General features: G+C 40.3%; 1 protein-coding gene across 1 annotated transcript; it reads right to left on the bottom strand.

Moving 5' to 3' along the window:
- Positions 1 to 131: 131 nt before the first annotated feature.
- Positions 132 to 24,014, bottom strand: RAB1A (RAB1A, member RAS oncogene family). Its single transcript, XM_080939661.1, has 6 exons — positions 23,804 to 24,014; positions 11,426 to 11,498; positions 8,176 to 8,271; positions 3,670 to 3,765; positions 2,496 to 2,627; positions 132 to 2,336 (listed from the first exon to the last, which is right to left on the bottom strand). The coding sequence occupies exons 1-6, from the start codon at positions 23,824 to 23,826 to the stop codon at positions 2,139 to 2,141; spliced, it is 618 nt and encodes a 205-aa protein (XP_080795787.1). The 5' UTR covers positions 23,827 to 24,014; the 3' UTR covers positions 132 to 2,138.
- Between the last annotated feature and the right edge of the window lie 1,199 nt (positions 24,015 to 25,213).

Here is a 25,213-nt window from a genome sequence, read left to right as displayed (position 1 = left end):
CCTTTTGTACTGACAAGGAAAAAAAAAACTACAAAAAAAAAATAAAGATATTGAACCAATTACTGGTGACTTGAGGAATTTCCAGTTAACCTTTTTTATATATAAGGATGAATAGACCCAACAAGCGCATCTATAATACAAAGTAAACTATGATTTTATTGTGAAATTCTCATAGATGGAAAATTAAATTGAATATTTATTCTGTCCATTTTTCATTTTACAATAATCTTACCACTTATTTTTGTACCATGTATTTCAATTGTCTGTTTAGTGAAAAATAAACCTGTAATTTTTGGCTTATTTTTAGTTTGATATTTTATCATTAAAGACCCCATAATAAAATGTGTTGTCAACAGCCACACCCTAAGCCCCCAATTGAAGAATGCTTGGCTGCTGCTTAAACCAAAAAAAAAAAAAAAATCTCTGACCTTTGTCACCTTAAAATGCTAGTGTCTACAAGAGACGTTGTTTCCCATAGTAGGACAAAAGCAAAGTCTAGGATCTCGAAAGTCCTAGTTAACAAAACTTTTACACATGCAAAATTTTACTGAAATAAATATATTTCTCCCATCATTCTCTTCTAGTGTTCATGTTTTCAGTTAATTTGGGAATAGAATTTCTACAATTAGGGCAATCAGCATTTCCTGCTTTCTATTCTAATGCTTAACCTCTCTCCTCCAACATGAGTTATATAATTGGAAAGGATAAAGGTGACACCTCAAAGTAGAGGCAGGAGAATCAGTTCAAGGCCATCCTTGGTTACAAGTAAATTTGAGGCCTCTTGAGTTATGTGAGACATTGTCTCAAAAAAAATTGGTGCAGTCTGGAATATGCCTTTAATCCCAGCACTTCTGGGGAAAAGGCCAGGTGAATCTCTGTGGGTGGCCAGCCTGTTGTGTATACTTAAGTTCCAGGCTAGCCAGGGCTACATAGTGAGACCCTGTCTCAAAAAGAAAGGGGGGAAAAGAGCCAGGTGTGGTGGCACACACCTTTAATCTCAGCACTCAGATACAGAGACATATGGATCCCTGAGTTCAAGGCCAGCCTAGTCTACAGAGAGAGTTCCAGGACAGCAGGGATACACAGAGAAACCCTGTCTCCAAAAGCCAAAATAAAAAAAAAAAGGGTGTGTGTGTCATCAGACTGAGCGTGAGGAAACAACAGCACATATTACCAGATCACTGTGAAGAAGCATGTGCTGCTCTCCATCTCTACCACAGGGGCATGAGAAAGTGTTGCTGGTGGAGCCAGGTCAGATGGTTTGGGCTGGAGATGAAGCACTAGGAAACAATCCATACAGTTTCTGTTCCTTGAACCAATGAAGTTGGCGAAGTCTCTACACAGCACAAGAAGCTTCTAGGTCACTCATCAGACCTGTTACTGGAAAGCAAACCCTGGATACTGCATATTAAGATAGACAGGCCTACAGTGCCCGTGCTGCACACACGGCTGTTGAGTATACTGCAAAGCTCTATTTCCCTTCAACCACAGAAATTAAAACAATACTTATCACCATACAGTTTGATATTACTTCCAATAAGTACAATATTTATTAAACATATCTTCAGTTTTGTTACATAGTGTGCAACAAATTACAATATTCTGCAGCCACAAATTATATGCAGAGTATGAAGAAACTATTAATCAGATAGTGTAATCTTTCCATTTATAACTCTACCGGGAAGAACTAGCAAATCAGATCTTACATATAACGTCTCACTAAACTTTATGCATGGAAACTGACAGACACTGGTTGTGCTGTTTGATACAAAATGGCTGAACTTCATCTTCAGAAGACTAAACCCAACATCTAAACATGCCAATATAAACATCAAAACAAAATATATTCTAACCAACCACGGGAAACGATCTGGTATCAGGAAAGCAACAAGGATTACACACATTATTTTATAAACCAGCACACAAAGGTTTAAAACAGTTCTGAAAATGAAGTTAGCTGTCTTGAGTCAAGGGAATAAAAAAAAAAGTCAGTATTGACCATTTACAATCTCTGACCTTGTGGAAACGGTAAGAATCTGTTGTAGTGCAGCTACATACAGTACAATTCAGGCAATTTGTTTTTTCACTTGGGTTCAGATTGCGAATTCATTGCTGTGAGAAAAGGACGGAGGCGGGTTTTAGCAGCAGCCTCCACCTGACTGCTTGACTGGAGTGCTCTGGATTTTAACATTGGACTTCTCTGCACCACCAGCTGTTGCTCCAGGACCCATTCGCTTTTTAATCTCCGCTGCCATCGTCATGAAAGACTGTTCTACATTCGTTGCGTTCTTAGCACTGGTTTCCAAAAATGGAATTCCAAGGGAATCTGCAAATTCCTGAGAGAATAATAAGGCACAGTGAACAATGAAAAATCTTTCTGACTTATCTGTTACTGCCTTCTGAAATGGGAATGGGGGACTAAGCTCACTGGCTTTTAAAGGGTGAGGCAGTCCCTGTAATTAAAATTCAGTTTCAAAGTCTAACCTCATACATACCTTTGCTGTTGTGTAGTCTACTACTTTCTTTGTGGTCAGGTCACATTTGTTCCCTACCAACAACTTGTTGACATTTTCACTGGCATAGCGATCTATCTCCTGCAGCCACTGTTTAACATTATTGAAGGACTCCTAAGGAGAGGAGAAAAGATGATGCAGCTTTGGATGCAGCAAAAGATCAACCTCGAAATGGCTGGAGGCCACTGTTAGCTGTAACTAGGGAAAAGTCAACTAGCACAACAGAGCACACCTAGTCAATGGTAAGGACTCAGGCCTGAAGTGAAAATAGCTTATTTGGAAGGGGAAACAGTTGAAGTTTAATGACAGGAAAGCCCAATTTCAAATTGAAATTTAAAAAATTGACAAGACCTAGTTTCTGAAACAGTAAAACTCTGGTTTACAAGCTGGGGGCAGTGGTACAGCTTTAGCTCCAGTTCTTGAGTTACAGGCTAGCCCAAGCTACAAAAGCAGTTGCATGTTAACCAGGACTACAAAGTGAGATCCTGACTCAAAAAAAAAAACAAAACAAACAAAAAAAAAAAAAAAACAAAAAACAAAAATCTGGTTCTGAAGAACAGTGTCACTACTATTATTTAGTCTATTTGCACCTCAATGGCTGATAATTTGCTGGGCATACAGAAAGTTTTGATCTTCAACTCTACCAGATACAGGGTGGGAAAGAGTCATCATTTGCTTATAATGGCATTTAATATAAATCTCCTAAGTTATCTCCAAATTAACTATATAATTCAGATAGTTCAGATTTAACATTTGCTACAAGAAAATGAGTTAACATTTGAGATTTTTTAAAAAGATTCATTTATATTGTTTATATAAGTACATTGTTGCTGTCTTCAGATACACCATTACAAATGGTTGTGAGCCACTATGTGGGTGCTGGGAATTGGACTCAGGACCTCTGGAAGAGTACTCAGTGCATTTAACTGCTGAGCCATCTCTCCAGCCCTTGTTTTTATTTCTCGAATAGTAAAAATAAATTTCTGACCAAAAGTTATAGGGCTGTTCAAAAGTATTCAAAGGCAGTCAGACCACACAGTAAGTTCAGGTTTGCCATAACTACATAGTGAGATTGTCAAAATCCAGACACATACACAAAAAGTAACTTCCTACTTTGTTGGTGACACATAATACTCTCTATTCTCTAGAAACTTACCTGATCTGTCACATCATACACAACTATGATGCCATGGGCTCCTCTGTAATAACTGGAAGTGATTGTTCGAAATCTTTCCTGGCCTGCTGTGTCCCACTATAGAAAACAATCAGGGAAGGCAAACAATTAAAACATACTTGGGAGAAAGTACAGGAGAAAATTATGGATTATTAGGATTTGAAAGACCAGTATTTAATGCTTATATTATTAAATTGCATTACAAGTATCAAATATGTTAAAGCCCAGAATAGAAGATAATGACTACGGTTTAGCAGGTAGTATTGATGCCCAAATTCTAAATTCTTTGAGAACATAAGCTATGCTATGCTGTCCAGAGCCCACAGCTTACTTCTTGGCTGCAGCTACTTGTCACAGACCAGGCATGGCGTGGTTTCTCAGTCTGAGTACAAATAACGTAAGGAAGATGTTTCTAGACACCTTTAAAAGAAAAGTCATTTCTTCTAAGTGAATAAGGGGCATGGAGAGATGCCCTAACGATTATGAGGATATATTAGTCTTCCAGAGTACCTGAGTTCAATTCCTAGTACCCATATTAAGTGGTTGGCCAATGCTTGTAACTCTAGCATCAAGGGCATCCAATGCCTCTGGTTTCTTTGGGCACATGCATTAATATACACAAACTTTATAAAATGTTTTAATGGGGAAAGGCAGGCAGGATAGGCCAGCAAAAGTGATGCAAACCTGACAGCCTGAAGTTGATCCCTAGAACCCAGGACAAAAGGAAGTATAAAAGGTTGTCCTCTTGCCAAGTATGGTGGTTAACGCCTATAGTCCCTGCAAAGGCAGGTGGAACTTTTAACATCAACTCACTCACATAACACACATGATAATATTAATAGAGCTTTTTACATTTAGTTTTGTTTTTTCTGAGTATTCCTGGCTGTCCTGGAAGAAACTAATTTTGTAGACTAAGCTATCCTCCAACTTAGAAATCCACCCACCTCTGCCTCCCCAATACTGAAATTAAATGTGTCTGCCATCATGCCTGGCTGATAATTATTAATTATGTTTTTAAAGAAATTCATAACTCATTTTAAGACTACGTTACCATCTAGGCATGCATGTACACACACACATACACACACACACACACACACACACACACACACACACACACACACACGTTTGGGGAAATGTGAGAACTAGATATAAGATATTAATGACGATAATTAATGATAATGTGCAACAAATAATAAAAGGCAGATGCATATTAATTATAGTAAGTCATATTTTTTGTAAAATTGGGCATAGCAGTGCGTAACTGCAGTCTCAGCAGCAGGGAGGAAGCAAAAGCAGGATTACTACAAATTCAAAGCCAGCCAAGGCTACATAGTAAGCCTATCTCAATACACCGCCAAAGCATTTAACATGAATTAATTTCCAGATGAAAAAGAAAGCGGCCAGATGTGGAAGCATACACCTTTAATCCTAGCACTTGGGAGGCAGAAGCAAGTGGGTCTGTGAGTTCAGGGCCAGCTTAGTCTACAAAGCAGTTTCCAGGACAGCCAGGTCTGTTACTGTGTCTCAAAAAAAAAAAAAAAAAAAAAAGGTAGAGAGATGGAGACAGAGAAAAGAAAAAGAAAGAAAATTATATTCAAGGTTAGCAGCTATTTATCTAAAATCCAAAATAAAATCAATACTGGCTTCATTTCATACCCCCCGCCCCCGTGGAGTTTTCCAACCTGACTCTATCAGTGAAGACCTGGCCATTATGACTAAACATAAAACATGAAAGGAAAAGACTTAGAGCACTTGGAAGAAAAAACAACAGCCAAAGAAGTTGAAATGCAATTGGTTGGACACACAATTTTGCGTTAAAATATTTATAACAGCAATTCAGATTCTCTCTTTCTCTGTCACATGCACGAGCACACACAATCGAGAGCACACACACACCTGTACACATTTTTTTTGTGTGTATGTATGTGTAGGTAGAGACCTACCTAAGGCTAAATTCCTGAATTATACTCCACCTTACTCACTGAGGTAAGATCACACGTTGAACACAGAGCTCGCTGAGTGGCTAGCAAAGCTACCCCTTGCTCCTTTAATCCATTGTCTCTGCCTTCCATGTATTACAGGTGGGTCCCCACCCCTACACAGCCTTTTTATGGATGAATTCAGGTCCTTACATTTATAAGTACTTTATCTACTGGACTCTATCTGCAGCCATATATACCCTTTATATACACAGTACCCCAAATTAGAAAGCAAGCAAACCTAAATTTTAATATACAGACTACTAGGGAATGTAGTTAATGTAACAACAAAGGAAAACTCATGCTTTCCTTTTATATTCTTTGGTAGATTAACAATGAGCATTGAATCCCCTAAGTCTCAATTGTATTTTATTTTTATGTGCTTAACTTAACAGTTTTGCCTGTATATATGTCTATGCATGTTGGCCACAGAGGCAAGCATCGGACTTTATAGTACTGAAATCACTGTGTGTAAAGCATGGTGCTGGGACCCCCAGTGCACTGAGCCACTTCACACACAAAGGGAGAAAAATTTCAAGAAATTCAAAAAAGTTTGGCTCACATACTGTATTGTACTATGTTTTAGAAATCCCTTTTTATAAAAGATACTTGAAAATGCAAGACTAACCAGAATTTAAAAGGTTCTAAAAACAACTCCAAGAAGGAATGATTATCTGAACAGGAAGAATGGCGTGATCACTTCAACATGAAGGTCTGATGCCAACAGAAATTAATTAACCTGATTCACATAGCTTCAAACTGCAGAAGAATTCCATAGAGGTTAAAAGACACTGGTTCCAGCCCAATATAAAGAATGGATAGCTAGAGCCATTTGTAAAGTGAAAGCAGCTGCTTTTGAAAATGGTGAATTTCCTAAATATATTTATGTAACACCAGAAAAGGAAAGAAAATTTCTATTGAAGATGAAACTGAGAGTAACCTGCAAGATCCTTTCCAGACAAAGTGACAAAATTAAAATATTTCAAATATACAAATCCTGTATAGATTAATGACCACATATGCTATTGATACCTAGGCTGCAGGCTTGAGTGAATCTTTTCTACAAAGCATATCATACAATAGCATATTACAGAACCCACTGATCTGCTTCTTCAAGGTCAGAAAGGTACACATATAGCAAGAGCCATGTGATCCTCAAAACTACTTCATAAACTAGTAAACCAGGAGACAGTGCTAGGGCTGGAACGGAGCAAACTTGTTATTTTTCTAAGTCAACATCAAAAGGCTTGGCATACCCCCATAACCTCAGCACAGTAGAGGCAGAGGCAAGCAGATCTCTGAGTTAGAGGCCAGACTGATCTACGAAATGAATTCCAGAACAGCCTACACAGAGAAACCCTGCCTCAAAAACCCAAGAGAAAAAGAAAAATTAATATCAAAATCAAAATAATAATTCTGACTCAAAATTGAGAGCTTTTTTTTCAGCACAAGGAAACACCCAATTCTATGAAAAGAGCAATAGTCAGTCTTCAACGTTCCTTTACACTAAGCCTGCTCTACAATATACTGACTTAAAATTAAAACAAATAAACTCTATTTACTTAACTGTATGTGCATGTACACTCAAATGTCTATTTGTGTGTCTGTGTGTGTGTGCATGAGAGAGAGAGAGAGAGAGAGAGAGAGAGAGAGAGAGAGAGAGAGAGGGGAAGAGATGATACTTATATTGAGAATACCCTTGCCATGGCAGGCACACGGAGATTACTTTTTTCTTCTTTAAGATCACAGACATGCTGGCAGTACCTAGACTCATACTAAAGACACAGCAGCATTCAGTTGGAGGTGTGAGTGAAGGACAGATAAGGTACTTAAGATAGCACAGGGATACATGTTAAAGATGAAGAGCTATGGTTTTCTATCTTGGTTCTCCTAGACAATTCTTTGAGTATCTTTTTTTTTTTTTTTTTTTTTTTTTTTGAGAGTAAAACAAGCATATTTAAGAGTTTCTTTCCAATAAAATTCTGTGTTTCTACAGCTGGAATATATGATCCTAAAAAAGGAAACACCCACAGAACTAAATAGTTGTCTTTAAAGCATAAGCAAAGAGGCTCCCCCAGGTCCCTTCTAACATGCACTAGCACTCAGGACAATAGAAGACACACAGAAGATGCCTAGTAACACTCACCGTGAGAAAAGGAAACTCAAACTTCTGACTTCATAGGAGAAAAGGCTGACTTAATGTGATTATTAAGTAGTCTGCTTTAATTAAGTCTGCTTTACAAACAGAATCTCAACAAAGAGGACCTAACATAGCTGCAGGTTAACAGTGTAGACATAACATAGGGGAGACCTCAGGTTCAATCCTCAAAATAGATGATAAACAAAAGGAAGAAGGAATTTCAGTGAGAAAAGTAGCCTGGGAAATGCCTTTTGGTCTAAAATCTGTATCAATTCAGACTCTTAAGAAACTTTACATTCAACTTTGTTAGCATACTAAATACATATACACTGTACATTTACCAAAATAATATCCAAGACCACTTACTATCTGAAGCTTGATTGTTTTCCCATCTAACTCTATAGTTCGTATCTTGAAATCCACACCAATTGTGCTGATGTAGCTTTCCGTATACGTGTCATCCTGAAGGAGGAACAGTTCATGAAATCAATGTTTAACAGAGAAAATTGCTTAAAGTTTACTTGCATTATAAATGAAGTTTTTTTAAAAAAGATTTATTTCATGTATGTGGGTATACTGTTGCTGTCTTCAGACACCAGAAGAGGGCATCAGATCCCATTATAGATGATTGTGAACCACCATGTGGTTGTTGAGAATTAAGGATTTCTGGAGCAGTCAGTGCTCTTAACTGCTGAGCCATCTCTCCAGCCCATAAATGAGGTTTTTAACATCTGAGTCCATCTTGTTTTGTGGTCTAATTATCTCATTACAAAATACCAACTAGTTAGAAAGTTTCTTTTTACTTTGAGATATTTCTCAAGTGTTCTTTATTTTTTTTCATACTTCTTTTGTATATGCTCTGCCCAGGGAGTGGCACTACTAGAAAGTGTGGCCCTGTTCGAGTAGGTGTGGCCTTTTTGGAGTAGGTGTGTCACTGTGGGCTTTAAGACCCTCATCCTAGCTGCCTGTAAGTGAGTATCCTGCTAGCAGCCCCAGATGAAGATGTAGAACTCTCAGCTCCTCCTGGACACTGCCATGCTCCCACCTTGATGATAATGGACTGAACCTCTGAACCTGTCAGCTAGCTCCAATTAAATGTTGTCCTTATAAGACTTGCTTTGGTCACGGTGTCTGTTCACAGCAGTAAAACCCTAACTAAGAAAACATCTCTTAGTAAATTCTTTACATATGGCAGAAAAAGATTTTGTAACCATCAGAGTTCCCCAACCCCCCATGAATTTTCCTAACTCTACCAATCAGTAAACCTCTTGTACTTCAAACATCCAATTTATTAACCAGAAAACAAGTTCATTTCATTTTCCTCTTAAGGATATATTTGAGTCTGTTTTACATCCTAGTTGAGTTTTTAAATTAAAACTTAATGCATGTAAGGACCCCTCATTTAGTGTGCAGCTAACTCAGTGGTTTTTAGTATACACATAAAGTTATACAACCAGCTTAATTCCAGAATATTTTACTACCCCAAAAGAAAACTCATTAGCAGTTTCTACTTCTTTTTCTCTTTCAGATCATGGCAACCAAACTATTTATTATCTGGAGACTTGCTTAGAGAACATTTCTTAGACATGAAAGTTTTGCTGGCAGCTCCTTCTGGCTGGCCTCAAATAAGGTCTCCTACTTCAGACTTTGGGATGCTGAGATTATAGGCATACCAAACCTTACTCTGATCAACAGTTGGTTTTTAAAAATGTATTACTTTATTAAGTTGGGCATGGTGGCACACACGTTTAATCCTGCATGAAGGAAGCAGGGATAAACAGATCTCTGTGAATTCAAGGCCAGCCTGGACTAAAATAGTGAGTTCAGCAAAGGATACATAGTAAGACCCTGTCTCAAAATATTACTCAATGTATGTGTGTAGACATGTGCATGCCTAGTATGTATATGTGGAGGTCATAGGACAATCTTTGATAGTCAGCTTTCTCCTTCCACCCTTAGTCCTGGGGACAAAGCTCAAGTCATCAGGCCTGGCAACAGGCATTTTTACCTGTTGATTCATTTCAACAGCTGTGCTCCCCCCCTCCAGATGAATACAAGCCCATTGATACATTTTGTTTATGATAGAATTGGGTAGTTTCTACTTGGAGGACATTATAATAAGTGATCCTTTCTCATCATGATGCTTGTCAATTTTTTAACTCATGTTTTTGGGACATGCCAGTAATCTTAGCACTTGGGAGTCTGGGGCAGAAAGGTCACTGAAAATCTGAGCCCATCCTGGTCTAGGAAATTAAAGGCCAGGCAAGATACACAGTGAGGCTCTATTTCAAATGAAAGAATTCATGAGGGCCCGAGATGGCTCAGAGAATAAAGTTGCCTGCCACCAATCTTAATAACTTGAGGTTAAACCCCTGGGGCCCAAAAAAATAAAAGGGGAGACCAACTCCTGCAGGTTGTCTTCTGACCTTCAGCCTGATACTGTCTTTGTGTGTGTTCCCACCCATGTAAACACACACAGAAAAACAAGTACCTGATTAGAGCTTTTTCTGCTTTTTTCCCCCCTGAGACAGGGTTTCTCTGTATAGCCCGGGCTGTCCTGAATTCTCTGTAGACCAGGGTGACCTCAAATTCACAGAGATCTACCTGCCTCTGCCTCCCAAGTGCTGGGATTAAAGGCCTGTGCCATCATCCAGCGTAAGTAACTTTTTAAAGGCTTTCATTAAAAAAAAAAAAAAAAAAAAAAAAACAACTCCAGAATTGGGGCTGGAGAGATGGCTCAGCAGTTAAGAGCCTGGTGGCCTTTTCCAGAGGGCCAGAGTTCAACTCCCAGCAACCACATGGTAGCTTACAACAATCTTATAATAGGATCTAATGCCTTCTTCTGGCACAATGGTGTATATGCAGATAGGGTACTCACATACATAAAATAAATAACTTTAAAAAAAAAAAAAAAAACCCAGAATAGAAAGACTAATCAAAGAACTGCAAGACAATACCTAAGAGTATTCTGCAACAGTGACAGATCTCAACTTAGTCAAGACAGACTCTAGTAAGAGCAGCATAGGACATAAACTGCTAGGTCACTAGCCCCAAATGGCTTATGAAATGAGAAACTAAAATTTAAAGATCCTTTTCAAATTTCAATTAATTTAAAGTAAAACACTATCAGACACCATGCTCTGACAGCTGGCAGTGTTTCTCTTTATTAAAATATGGCTTGAGTCTGTCTTCTCAGGTCACTTTCAATACAGGCCAAGGATCGCGCCTTACTCACCTGTATGGGACTCACCAGCCGTCCAACAACCTAGATATGACTTTATCATCATACTGCACCGAATTTCTTTCTTTCTTTACAACTGACTTCAAGCCCAAAGTGATGCCTCTCCTTCACCTCCCAAGTGGAAAGATTTCAGGTATGCACTACCACACCCAGCTTTCCCTTCAATTTCTTTTAAAAACAACATTTAATTAACAGTCCAAGATACTACTGGGAATGGGGACTTGTTGTCTGAGAGCACTTAGATATATAAACTCTGAAAGAATTAACTATATAAAATTGACTTGTCTAACTAAAACAAAACAAATAAAAGCACTGCATTATTTGTACAACTAAAGCACAGCATTATTTGTAAAAAGTATTTTAATTTCAACTTACTGCAAACCTAAGGAGAAGGCAAGACTTTCCAACCCCAGAATCGCCAATCAGAAGTAACTTGAATAAATAATCACTGCAAAAAGAGAAGGAAAATCGTATTAATAAAAAGCATGTTGCATTGTAAGTTCTACAAGAAAGCAAAGCTAATAAGCAGCTTGTTATGAAGACTCCAGGTCCTAAAAAGGCTAAATAGCAGCTCTTGGTGCACAGCTGAACATGTGACTTACTCAAGTCAGGTAGGCAATGCCACCATGGTCTCTCAGATGAGTGGACTTCCTCTTCCAAAGAAAGAACAACAGGAATCTCATGATTCCTGTTCTGAGAAGACTGAAAAGACTTATGCTAATCAAATTCCAGCCTTCTACTCTATCAGACCAGAAGTTATGTTCCACCCAGTAAAATTAGCCTCTCCTGGCTCACCGGCCCACCCCTATAATCTCAGCAAGCACTTGAGAGGTGGAGATTGGAGAACCATGAGCTTTAGGTCAGCCTTGGCTACATAACAAGTTAGAGGGCTAGCCTAGAATACATGAGACCCTCTCTCAACAACAAAAATCTCTCTTCCAAATTAGAAAACCAAAAGACTCACTATGCAGAGTAATCCTCCAATGAAATAATTTCTATGATCCTTTCCTAGAACTAGGTCTAATGTCCCCTCATACGGCTCAATAGTGTGAACAGGCTTTTCTAGCAGAGGACCCAGGTTTGAATCCCAGTACTCCTAAGAACTCCATTCAGTCCCAGGAGTTCTGATGCTCTCTTCTGGCCTTCCATGGTACTGCATTACATGGTGCACAGACATACATGCAGGCAAAACACCCATAAACACATTTAAAGTATCTGAAAGCCTCTATTTTTAATGTTGAACTCTAGAAACATAATAAAAATGCCATCAACATTTTAAGCTTATTGAAGTAAGTCTTCAGAGACCTGGACAAGTAGGTTCTAGAGCTAGAGATAATAGCTATGGGTAGAGAGCTCACCTAGCATATACACTCTATTTTAAATCCCCAAGCTGGGAGTTTGGGGGGGGGCCATGTTGGCTCTGAAGCTAGTCATGGTGATATGCCTCTAAGGGGTCAAGTTAAGACTGCTAATCTACATGGAGAGCTCCAAGCCAGCCTTGGCTACAGGGTTAAGACCCTATCAAAAAGGGTAGGAGGAAAACTTGCTAGATTCTGATTATACATATATTCATCAGTGTAACCATAATGCCTAAAATGGAAGAGAAACCTTTCTAACATTTTTTGTTGGTGCTGCTTTGATTTGGCTTTGTTTTTTATCACTCTGTATCCCTGGATGTCCTGAAGCTTGCTATGTAGATCAGGCTGTTCTCCAACTCAGAAGAGACACATCCTGACTCTGACTCCTAAGTACTGGGATGAAAGGCAGGTGACACTACATCCAGCTTTCTCTTTACATTAACTGTGTCAGAGGACACCTTGCAGGAGTTAGTCCTCTCTACCATGCACATTCTAGAAAGTTAACTGAAGTTGTCAAACTTGATAGACAAGTCATTATGCACTGAACCAACTTCCTGGCCCAGAAATGAGAATATTTCAAAGAGAAACTTTAGCTTCCCTCTAGCTATGCCACTACTGGAAATAACAGATCCCAGGGAATTCAAAGATTCCCCCGGGAATCTCATGCTAGGAAAAGAAAAGCTCTGGAGCCTGCTGTGAGGACATAGTTCAATTTCTCAGACCACCTTATAGGATGAGATTAAAACCAGACAACGATAGGCAAGAATTCACCTTCACAGAGACAGATTGGTTGCATAGAGAACTCTGGTCCTCTACTTAGACCTCACTCTCATGTCAGAACCCTAAAAAGTGTTGCTGGATCTCTTTGCCCTTCTTCCCAATGTGTCACACTGAATAAATGTCCCCCCTTACTGCTTTTTGCTACTAATTTGGCTCTTTTGACTGGCTTACCAAAGATAGATGACCAAACTTGTTAGAGCCACCTATGTTACAGGCTCTGATTTTGATTCCAGTATCACCACTGCTAAAACTAACTCGAAAAAGAAAAATAAGAAAAGAAAAAAAAAATCACTAAAAGATATCTTCCACTACCTAAAGGCAACAGATCATCTTAACTCAGGTTTTTAAAAAATATACAAGAACAAACTTTAAGGCTCTCTCAAAGGCAAAGCCAGAAAACTTTGAGCCACAAAGTATATATAACCATGTTTTGGATTATAACTCAATAGTAACTATATAAATTGTTCCATTGTGGTATAAATGGCTAATTAAATAAATTGGACAAACAACTCCTTATAGAATTTGTGTCTCTGCACAAACAGAAGGAAAACAGAAAACAAGTAGATCACCAAGAGGAAAACCTGCAGGCAAAGTTAAAATTAGTAGGTAAAACTTAAGAGAAAAATAAGGTATTTGTGTGGCTTCAAATTAGGTGGGTTTTGTTGTTGTTTTGGAGGAATTTCTTATGAAATGGGGACTCATGTAGCCCAGGCTAGTCTCTGACTCCAAATGAAGCAAAGGCTGCCCAAGACCTCTTGTTCACCCATCCTGCCCAAGAGCTGGTTTTTCAGCTATGTACCACACCTGGCATTACATTGCTGGTTTTAGCATACTCTGTCCAATAATTGCTTTAAACCCTTCTTCCCTGGGAGATGGAGCAAATCTGGTCAGTGTCTAATAAAACAGAGAAGGGGAAAGGCACTCCAGAAGGGCACAAGCGTTAAAGAGCATTAGCAGTTCTCCCAAGGTAAAGTCATTTCCAGTGCAGCCAGGTACAAATACAACAATGTTCCAATAACAGCATCACCAGAATAATGAGTAAAATACCATACTGGTTATCATAAGACTTCTGATACAATGCAATGAATAGAGAAAGTACTGACTTCTGTGGCATTTTCCCAAAAATCTATAACCTTAGTCTTAATTACACTTGTAATTCCAACACTTGAGAGACAGGAGACAAGGATCAATATAAGATAAAAGCAATCTAATCAGCTCCAGATCAGAGAGTGCTACACAGTAAGACCCTGTTTCAAAGAAGGGGAAAGTGGTTGTGGCTGGAAGGTGGCCCAGCAGTCACTGTTCTTGAAGAAGACTAAGACTCTGTTCCCAGCACCTACAGGGCAGCTCACAATAATCTGTAACTCCACTTCTAGGGGATCCAACACTCTATTCTGGCCTGTGCTGACATCGCCAACACATGTGGTGCACATACATACATGAAGATGAAAAACATATACATAAAGTATAAACAAATCCTTAAAAAAGAAAAACACCACAGACAACATAAAGAGGCTGAACATAGCTCAGTAGGAAGAATGCCTGCCTGGCATGCATGAAGCCCTGGCTTTAATGTTACTACATAAACCCAGCCTAAAGAAACATGCCCATACTGTAATCCCAGCCTGCAGAAGATAAAAGAGGACCATAAACTCAAGGGCATGCTCAGCTAACTTGTGAGTTAAGGCCAGCCCTGAGTACAAGAAACCTATTTTGGGGCTAGAGAAAAGGCTCAGGGATTAATAGCACATACTGCTTTTTCAGAGGATTTGAAATTGGCTCACAACCACCCATAACTCTAGCTCCAGGGAGATCCCATGCCTCAGACCTCCACAAGCACCTGCATTAACATTCAAACACTTCCACACAGATATACATATATATACAGATAAACTAAAACAAAACAAATAAATAAACTTATGGGGCTGTAGAGATATCTTAGTAGTTAAGAGCATTGGCTGCTGTACCAGAAGACCTGGGTTCAATTTTCAGTACCTACACTGCAACTCACAACTATCAATAACTCTACTTCCAGTGGATCCAACTTTTATGGCCTCCATAGACACCAGCCACACACGATGTAGATGTGTGTACAGGTAACACACCCATCCACATAAAAAACAGATAAATAAATTTTAAAAAGAGAAACCTGTCTCAAATAATAATTGTTGACAAGGTGATGCTGGCACATGCCTTTTTAATCCCAGCACTCAGGAAGCAAGGCAGGAGGATCTCTGTGAATTCAAGGCCAGCCTAGTCTACAGAATGAGTTCCAGGACAGCCAGAGCTACACAGAGAAACCCTGTCTCAAAAAGAAAACAAACGAAAGAAACAAGGGCTGAATAAAGAACTGTCAAAACTCATTAAGCCAAGCATAGTAGCACACGCCTGTAATCCTAGTACTCTAGAGACAGCAAAAGAATGTTCTCCTTCAAATGCCAGTCTGCTTCAGGTCAACAATGGCTACATAAGCAAGATTCTGTCTCAGAAAGACAAAAGCTAACTAACAAGTGCCAAGACCACGAAAAAGGAGAGACCTCAGAGAACAAAGGCAACTAATATAAATAAAGCACAGTAATCTGGATTGAATCCTAGACCAGAAAGGGAACATTAGTGGAAACAAGAATGAATCAAAATAAAAAATTTTCAATTAAAAAGTAAAAATAAAAAAAATAGCCGGTGGTGGAGGCTCATGCCTTTAATCCCAACACTTGGGAAGCTCTGAATTTGAGGCCAGCCTGGTGGTCTACAAAGCAAGTTTCAGTATGATAAGGGATACATAGAGAAAACTTGCTTTGAAAAACCAAAAAGAAAAAAAAAAAAAAAAAAAAAAACAACACCAAACCAACCAAACAAAAACTGCTAGACACAGCACAGCACACTTGCAATCCCAACTGGGAAACTGGAGAATCACTTTGGCTTTTTACCAGCCAATCTAGCCAAATCAGTTCTTTTCTTTACATGAAATTGTGAATACCATGTTGACACTAAGTCTTTGGAACGGAGACTGACTTTTCAAAAATACTTACTAGCATCTATTAATTACACATTATGGATTTTAGTACAGCATTTCACATCTATTTTGGTCATATTCACATGGCCCCTTCTTGTCCTACTCCCAAGGGTCCAAGGATCCTCTTCTCTTCAACTAATCTTCCCTCTACTGCCACAGGAGGTGGAGGTGGCAATGAATTTCATTAGGGTTGTTTACAGGAGCACAGGCAGGCACTTTGCCTTACACCACAGAGGAAAAAAAATGAACCCCCTCCTTCAGCAACCATTAGTCCTGAGGATTCTCAGGGAGGGCAGTGTTGGGAGCCCCTCAGTAACCCATGAAGTCAATGGTTCAAGCTTGGGAAGGTCTTGCATAAGTTCTCATAGCTGCTCCGAGTTCAAGAGTGAAATGGTTTCTATGGCTTTTCCCGCTCAGCCAATTGATAAGAAAAACAAAACAGATACAAAATATTTAAGAAAGATCAAAGGCTACCCAGACCTTACTATAAAATCATATTCTGTGGCTGTTGCCATCTCCACATTTTAAGACTTAGAACTGGAATTTACAATTCTGCCTCAGCCTTTTCAGTAGCCTACAATTATAGACATGGACCACCACCATGTAAACTTCACAAACCTTTCTTGTCAGAACTATGTACCTAAGACTCCCAAACTTCCTCTGCCTACTCTAAAAGTACAGGAACATCAGTCCCTACTCCGACACCCTCTTTCCTGTTTTTAAGTCCCTCTATTGGAGCCTGGTGGCAGGCATTTAATCTCAAGTTACCTGGAAAGCTAAAACAGGAGAATCACAAATTCAAGGCCTACCCAGCTACAAAGGGAGTTCAAGGCCAGCCTGAACTCCCCTTTTGACCCTGTGTCAAAATAAAAAAGGGAGCTGGGGACAAAGCTCAGTGTAGAGTATATATGCCTAGCATAGAAAAATGACCTAGTAAAATCCCCAGTACAAAAGTGTTGGGGGCGGGACTGGAGCGATGGCACAACGGTTAAGAGCACTGACTGCCCTTCCAGAGGTCCTGAATTCAATTCCCAGCAACCACATGGTGGCTCACAACTATCTATAATAGGATCTGATACCCTCTTCTGGTGTGTCTGAAGACAGCTACAGTGCACTCACATACATAAAATAAATAAATCTTAAAAAAAAAGGTTTTGGGGGAAGTGTGTTGGGACTGGAGATGCACAAGAGCATTGGCTGTTTTTACAGAGGACTCAGTTCAATTCACAGCACCCACATGGCAGCTCACCACTGCCTATAACTCCAGCTCCAGCAGATATGACACCTTCCCAGACATGTATATACCAATACACATAAATTAAAAATAATTTTTTTACAAGTTTTGTGTGTAATTAAAAACTCCATGAATATTTAAAGTAGATGTTTATCTAAATGTTATCTGACTTAAACTTAAAAATTTTACAGTTGTGGGGGATGCACTTGGAGGCCATAAATTCAATCCCTATTGGCACAAAAAGCAGAGTTTTTTCCTTTAAATTATATTCTAGGAGTGCTGAAGATAGCCCAGCATTTAAGAGCTCGGGATCCAGAGGATCCAGGGTTCAAATATAGTAATTCCAGTTCCAAGGGATTCAATTCTCTTTTCTAGCTTACTCTGACACAGGGATCCATTAGGTGCAGACAACTATGAAGAAAAAACACCCATAAACATAAATACTAATTTTTAAAAAATTTAACCATATTATAGTACAAAAGCAGCAATTTCAGCCCCAACTTCTTAGGAAAACAAGAATAGGCTGACCACTCCCTTCTCAAGAGGCAGTGGAAGCAATTTGCTAATGTCTCTTACTAAAAAAAATCCAATGTGAAATTCAGACAGAGAGTAATAAAAAGTCACATCTAAAATAGCTCAAATGATGGCACTCAGGTTTTTTTTTTCTCTTCCTTCCTGCTACTCTTTCTCTGAGACAAGTTTGTAGGCCAGGCTGCCCTGGAACCAAGACTGGCTTTAAACTCCTGATTCTCCTGGTACTGAGATTTGCAGCCTGAACATTTTGTAAAGATTCCAAACAGCTGCCTGTCTGTCTGAGAATTACAGATAGTGATGTTCTAGACACTTAAAAAAAAAATCAATTCTTTCTTCCAATTTCTTTACAATGGTTGGAGTATAGAATGACAGAGGCCATCTGCCTGGCATGTGCAAGTACTAGATTTGATTGGCAGCCACAAACACACTCACAAACAAACAGTAAAAATAAAAAACAACACTCCAATGAAAACTACATGAAAGCCAGGAATGATATTAATACACTATCAGACAGACAACTGATTAGCCCAATTTTATTATCAAATAGTTAAAAGGGAGAGACACTTAACTGAAACAGCTCTAATTATTTCAGAAAAGTGAAGTATGAAAGACTGCTAACATTTTCAGGGAATCTAAAGTCTCATTTTAAAGTGGAGGAAGGATGGGAAGAAAAGATCACCATCATTAAACTGTTCTACACAAGCCCAGAGAAGTTTGCTCACTTTTAATCTGAGCATCTGAAAAATGGGTATTCAGTCATTGCCATCTACACAGTGAGATTTGGTTTAGGTTAGCTATTTAAAACAAAGCCTAAGCTGGTCTGGACTTCACTATGTAGACCAGCCTGGCCTCAAACTTCAGGCAATCTTCCTGCTTCAACCTCCCAAGAACTAGAATCACATGATGAACTACCACACTATACTACTTTGTCACTTTAATTAATAAACCATCCTGATGACTTTAGCTTAATCCTTAGGGCCCACATGGTATAAGGAGAGAACATACTCCCAAAGGCTGTCTTACACACACACACACACACACACACACACACACACACATACATACACACACACACACACACACACACACACACACACACACACACACACACGGTAAATATAAATTCGTTAAACTTTGGTCACTAGGAGATGCTTCATTGTATGTCTGACAAGCATGGGGACCGGGTTTAGATCCAAAGCACCCACTTTATTTAAAAAACAAAAACAAAACAAACAAAAAAAACTGGTGTGGGGCTGGAGAGATGGCTCAGTGGTTAAGAGCACTGACTGCTCTTCCAGAGGTCCTGAGTTCAAATCCCAGCAACCACATGGTGGCTTACAACCATCTGTAACGAGATTTGATGCACTCTTCTGGTGTGTCTGAAACAGCTACAGTGTACTTACATATAATAGATAAATAAATCTTTAAAAAACAAACAAACAAAAAAACTAGTGAGGTGTCCTATACCTGTCATCTCAATACCAGGCAAGTAGATATAGGAAGATCCCTGAAGCTAGCTGGCTAGCCAACCTAGTCATTTCTGTGAACCCCGGGTCCCAATGAGAAACCTTGTCTCAAAAAAATAAATAAATAGGGGCTGGAGAAGTGGCTCAGTTGTTGTTAATAACACTGGTTGTCCTTCCAGAAGACCCTAGGTTGTTTCCTAGCAACCACATGAGAGCCCACAACTGGCTGTAATTCAGACAGCCTCTTCTGCATACACACAATAAGGGGAAACACACACATAAAAAATAATAAAAGGTTAAAAAAATGGATATCTCCTAAGGAATAAAACCTAAGGTTGACCTTTGACCACCAAATACACAAACACACGCCTACACACACCCAACACTCATACATATTCATGTTCGAGGACACATATGCACACACAAAGTTTAAGGCCAGTGACAGAGCTTAGCTAGTAGAATGCTGACCTTTAACACACAAAGCTCTAGGTTCAATCACCAGTACCTCCCATCTTAGCACTCAGCAGGTAGAGACAGGATTAAAAGTTGAAGGTCATCCTCAGTTATAAAATGAGTCTGGGTTGGGATCCTTGAGACTCTGTCTCTTAATAAAAAATAAATAAAACTTCCCTAGAAGCTAATAGATTACGACGACTACTTCTTGTATGAGGATATTAAGTCTGTGTTTATGTCTGTCTATCTCTCTTTCAAGACAAAATCCCTATGTAGCTGTTGACAGTCTGAAATTTGATAATGTAGATGGGGTGGCCTGGAACCTTCAAAGACCCTCCTACCACTGCCTCAAGTGCTGAGAGTACAGACTCCTACACTCCTGGCACTGCTAAATATTTTCAATCAGTATGTTGGAATAATCACTGCCTGCTTCAGTATCTAACTCTGAAAAATCAAATCTCAGGCCAGCAACATATCTCAGTGCCTTTACTACCATCGATCCCCAGGACCAAATAGTAGACAAAGAGAAATGATTCCTGCAAGTTGACCTTTGCCCTCCAAACACTCACTATAGTAGTCATGTGCCCCCTCTCCAAACATACGATAAGTGTAAAAAGTCAAAGCTTTCTTCAGATCTCCAAGGAAAAAGGTTTTGGCCCTTTCCATATACTTTACCACACAGTTCAGGTCACACTTTCAGCTAAATACTAGTGACTCAGATATCACCCTTAATTCATACCATGAAGATAACAGGTTCTTTGTTTCCTCCAAATTAGTTTTTCTAATTAGCTTTTCTTCAGATCATAAAAACAGAGAGAAAGTACAATGAGACAAATTGTAATTTAATCATATATTGCTTACACTTATGATAGTAATAAAATATCTATCATCACCTCTAATATTAAGCAAGTTTCATAAATCCTTTCCTCAAACTCTTGGACAACTTATTACATAGTATAGAATGCAAACATAAGCCAGATATTGGCATACTTGAGAACTCAGAAAGAATGACTAAATGACTGTCCATTCAGGGCATGGTGACTCCAATCTGTAATGTCAGCACTTGAGAGGCAGAAACAGGAAGACTTGTAAATACAAAGTCAGCCTCATTTACACAGGGTGTTTCAGGAAAGCCTACATAACAATGAGATCTTGTCTTAAAACTAAGGGAGGAAGGAAAAAAATTATTATCCTTGCTATTTATTAGCTATTCCTCTTCCTTTTCCCTCCTGAAAAGTCCTCCCTGCCTCACTTGTGTACTAATAACTCTCTTTTTTACACCATATATTTAGATTACTGGGGGGAAAGGGACACATGTGGAGAGACCAGAGAACAACCTTCAGGTACCAGTTCTCTCCTTCCACCATGTAAGTCGTAAGGATGGAACTCATAAAGGTAGGTGGCAGATGCCTTCATCTGCTGAACCTCCTTACTGGTACACTGGTAATTTTCTTACGTGTCTTCTTAACAGTCTTCCAAAGCCCAGCATCCAACCAGAAGTGACTCTGCCCTAAAACCACATTCTTCTGACCCATGCTGCACATCTGCATGCTCTATCTCCTAGTATCTGACATATATAGAACCTATTTTGTATGTTATGTTACAGGCCCCTTGAGGTTAAGGCTTACACTCCTAAGTCCTAGCTTACTTTAAAATGATTTACACTGCTTACAGCATCATCTGGATAGCTGTCCAAAAAAAAGTTTACAAATTCATGAACCTTAATAGATAGTAAAAATGACTGTTTTTATACTACTTTATAAAAAGAGAAACTAAGTCTGAGTATCCAATTTTTTGTCATTTACTTAAATCTCTTACAGTATTAAAAAATACACATATAACAAGGGCTGGAGAGATCACTTAGTAGTTAAGAATATGTATTGTTCTTGCAGAAAACTCTAGTTCCACTCCCAGCACCCATATAAGCTGGTCACAAGTACTCTAACTCCAGCTCCAGGGAATGTCTCTAGCCCAGCAGTCCTCAACCTGTGAGTGGCAATCCCTCTGGGGGTCAAAGGACCCTTTCACAGAGGTCACATACCAGATATCCTACATATAAGATATTTATATTACAATTCTTAACTAGCAAAATTACAGTTTTGAAGTAGCGATAAAAATGTCACCACAACATGAAGAACTGTATTGAAGGGTCGTAGCATTAGGAATTTTGAGAAGTAGAATAAAAATATTTAAATATATATGTAACAAATATAGGAATCTTCTCAACTAGAACACGAATCTCAAATAGAAATTGGAAACCTTCCTAACAAATCCATGTTCTTTTCTGTTTCCCTAAAATCTAGCTTGCTTAACTAAACTAACTTTGAACATGGAGAGGGGTTACCACCACAGCAAGTGTGTCACCATATAAACTGTTCCCAACTTCTTAAAGAAGTACAAAAGCCTGGGCAACCACATAGCTCTGTGGATAAAGTGCTTATCTAAGTTCAATCCCCTGAAGCCACAAAGGAAGGAAGAACAAGCTTCCAAAAGTTGTCCCCTGACCTCTGAAGAAAGCACCATGGCACCTGTGCACCTGCAATCGCTTGCATCACACACACAATCACACAATAAAAATAAAGTATGTAAAATTCTACCAAGATACTAAGACTTTTGCTGACCATAAATGAAAAAAGCATTTCAGCATTAAACCAGTCTTAGAAAACTTGAACTTAGAATGTCTTTTGCAAGAGCCATGTGACATACACATGACAAGTCAGCTGAGCTGATGGATGGACCTTTCATGGGGGACACACTTAGTGGCAACTGACCAAAGCAACAAATAAGCCCAGCTTTTAGGGCAGTACTAATTTCTCTTATTAAAAACAAAAACAAAAACAAAAAAACCTCTCTCCCTTAAAGATTTCTGACACTAAAGTGTAATTAAAATGACATCTCTTCAAGGTATTTTCATATATGGAAACCATAGGAGAATTTAAATTCAAAGAGAGAGCCCAACAATGTCTATCCAAGAAAAGAGAAGAGCAGTTCCCATGAAAGGTGGCAGGTGTGTCACATCTGCTATGGTGACTTCTTGAGTAAGCAAGAAAAAGGAATGCATTAACTTTTCATGACACGTCATGGAACCTCATTCCCTATCTACAAGCATTCAACCAGGTAATCTAAAACCTACAGCTCTACCATCAAAGGCCCCATTAGTTTCTTCTCAAAATTGTCTGAAAACTTGTACTTTAACTTGGTGGTACCAGGAAGACATTTCTAGTTCATTTTTAGTTGTTTTGTTGTTGCTATTAATCTGCTAGAGACAAAAGGTGACTGGGAGATTCATGTGTCCCCTAAAACAAAAATTTCACACACGTCCGGGATTTTAGAAGGGTCAGATCTCACAATTCTTACAGAACTCTTCCAGGAGACAAGCCCAAAAAGAAACTAAACATTGTAAATAGCTTCTCACCATCTCCTCATTCCCCTCAAGTCCACGCAATCCCAAGAAGCATCCATATTACCTAAAACCCAACCGGGAGAGAGCCCTAACAAGCTCGGGATTTACAAGTAAAGCTGGTTTCCTCCCTGCCGACGCTGACAGCTCCGCAGAGCCGGCGCAGGGTCTGACAGTGCCCTCTAGCACAGCTCTCCCACCTACCTCCCCTTAAAAACAAGTCCTCCTCCAGCCGTCACTGCCTCCAGAGACGCGCCCCTCTTGGCCGCTGTCCGAGGCCCATTCCCCAACGCCCCGCAGCCGCACCTAGTTCCCCGCCGGCAGCGCCCGGGACCCGACCAGGAGGCCCGACCCCTCCCCGCTGTGGCCCTCGGCCGTCAGACAATGAGGCCCTCGGGCGGCTCGGTCCCGTTCACCCTGCCGACCTTCCCAGTGCTGCGCAGCGAGCCGCCCGGCGGCCCTCAACCCCGACCGGACGCCCTCATCCCGGCCCGGCCCGGCTCTCCTGCACTCACTATTCGGGATTCATGCTGGACATGTCACTGCAGCTGCCGCCGCCGCCACCGCCCTTGCTGACGCAGCCGCCTCCCCAAGCCTCCGCGCCACGGGTAATGGAAGAGGAGGGATGAGCTAAGCTGTCCCGGCAGCGCAAACGTCGACCCCACTCCGACCCTTAGAACACAATCAGCAGCCGCCGCCACTCAGTGATCGCTTCCACCCAAAATGGCCGCCGGCGAACCAGGAACTGGGGAAGCCTAGGCCAAGGGGCCTGTCGCGGCCCAGAGGGCGGCAGCGTCGCGGGGCACGCTGGGAAAGAGAGTCATGAGCACACCGCGCGCTGGGTAGCCTGACGAGGTCGAGGGCAGCCCGCACTCAGCTTCCCACCAGGCCCCGCGCCCTGTACGCATGCGTACTTGCGAGCTTGTCGCCCGCCCCGTCCCGATTCCCTCACCCCACACCCTTCCTGCTCCCCTCCCCGCTGGCCTGCTGGCTAGGACTTCGCTCGGACTCCCCCTAGCGGATTGGCTATGGCCGAGCGGGCTGAGTTGATGTCATCAGTGAGACGTGGCAGAAGGGCGAGTCGGTGCCCCACGGGGAGGGGAGGAGGAAGGAACCCGGCGGAGGGCGGTGCTGCAGCCGAGGGGGAGGAGGTTCCCAGGGACAAAGTGAGGCGGGGTGGGGACAGTTTGACGAGCTGGCAAGAACCCAGGGACCAACACCATCAGAGTCTGGGGCTGCTCTAAGAACAGAAGGAAAGTCAAGCAGCCTCTGTAGACCGTGTGCTTTCTCTCATTCACCCGACTCCTCGTCTGACTTTTTTTTAAAACGTCTTACTCTAGCAAGGTGATGTTGCAATAGCTGCAAATGTACCCTGCTCTAGTCTCTCTTCTGCACCCCCACCCCCGTCCATTTGCACACACAGCCAGATTTACCAGTCTGAAACTGCTCCTCCACCTCGACCTCCCAACCGCCAAAAGCTCCGCATTGTTTTGTTGAGACACAGGCTAAAATAAGCTTTAACCAGTCTTCCTACTTGAGACCTAGACTTAAAGTTGACTTGGTTTTTGGATTGTTAAATTTGGGGTTTTTTGATGTTATTGTTGCTGCTGTTTGTTTTTTATTAGTACTAATTCTGTGTCCGCCTGCAAAATTGGTGAATAATAAGTAATTTTTTAAGTCATGAAACTTTAGTATGGACTCCAAAACGAATATTAATACATTTTTTAGACCTTAACTTTAATCAGCTCAGGAATTTAAATCTCCACTAAACTTTAACACATTATCTTGGGTTATTTATTACAAAGGGCATAGTATAATACACTGTCCAAAGTTTATCTTCCAACATGTTCTAAGCAAGAATATCTCCTGAGGCCAATTTCACTAACACAAAAATATGCAAAAGAGGCTCTTCTCACTTCTAACCA

Source organism: Micromys minutus (assembly GCF_963924665.1).
Source record: "Micromys minutus genome assembly, chromosome: 1".
In the NCBI taxonomy this organism is placed as follows: Eukaryota; Metazoa; Chordata; class Mammalia; order Rodentia; family Muridae; genus Micromys; species Micromys minutus.
The sequence above is the reverse complement of the archived record's forward strand: the minus strand, read 5'-3'. Positions and strand labels throughout refer to the sequence as shown.

What these genes read in the sequence shown, in the direction of transcription:
- RAB1A (XM_080939661.1), bottom strand. Translation starts at nt 23,826, where the DNA reads ATGTCCAGCATGAATCCCGAATA. An exon ending in TCCAGCATGAATCCCGAATA is followed by an intron (nt 11,499 to 23,803) that starts GTGAGTGCAGGA and finishes CTCTTTTTGCAG; the next exon opens with TGATTATTTATTCAAGTTAC. An exon ending in TGTATGATGTGACAGATCAG is followed by an intron (nt 2,628 to 3,669) that starts GTAAGTTTCTAG and finishes TCCTCTCCTTAG; the next exon opens with GAGTCCTTCAATAATGTTAA.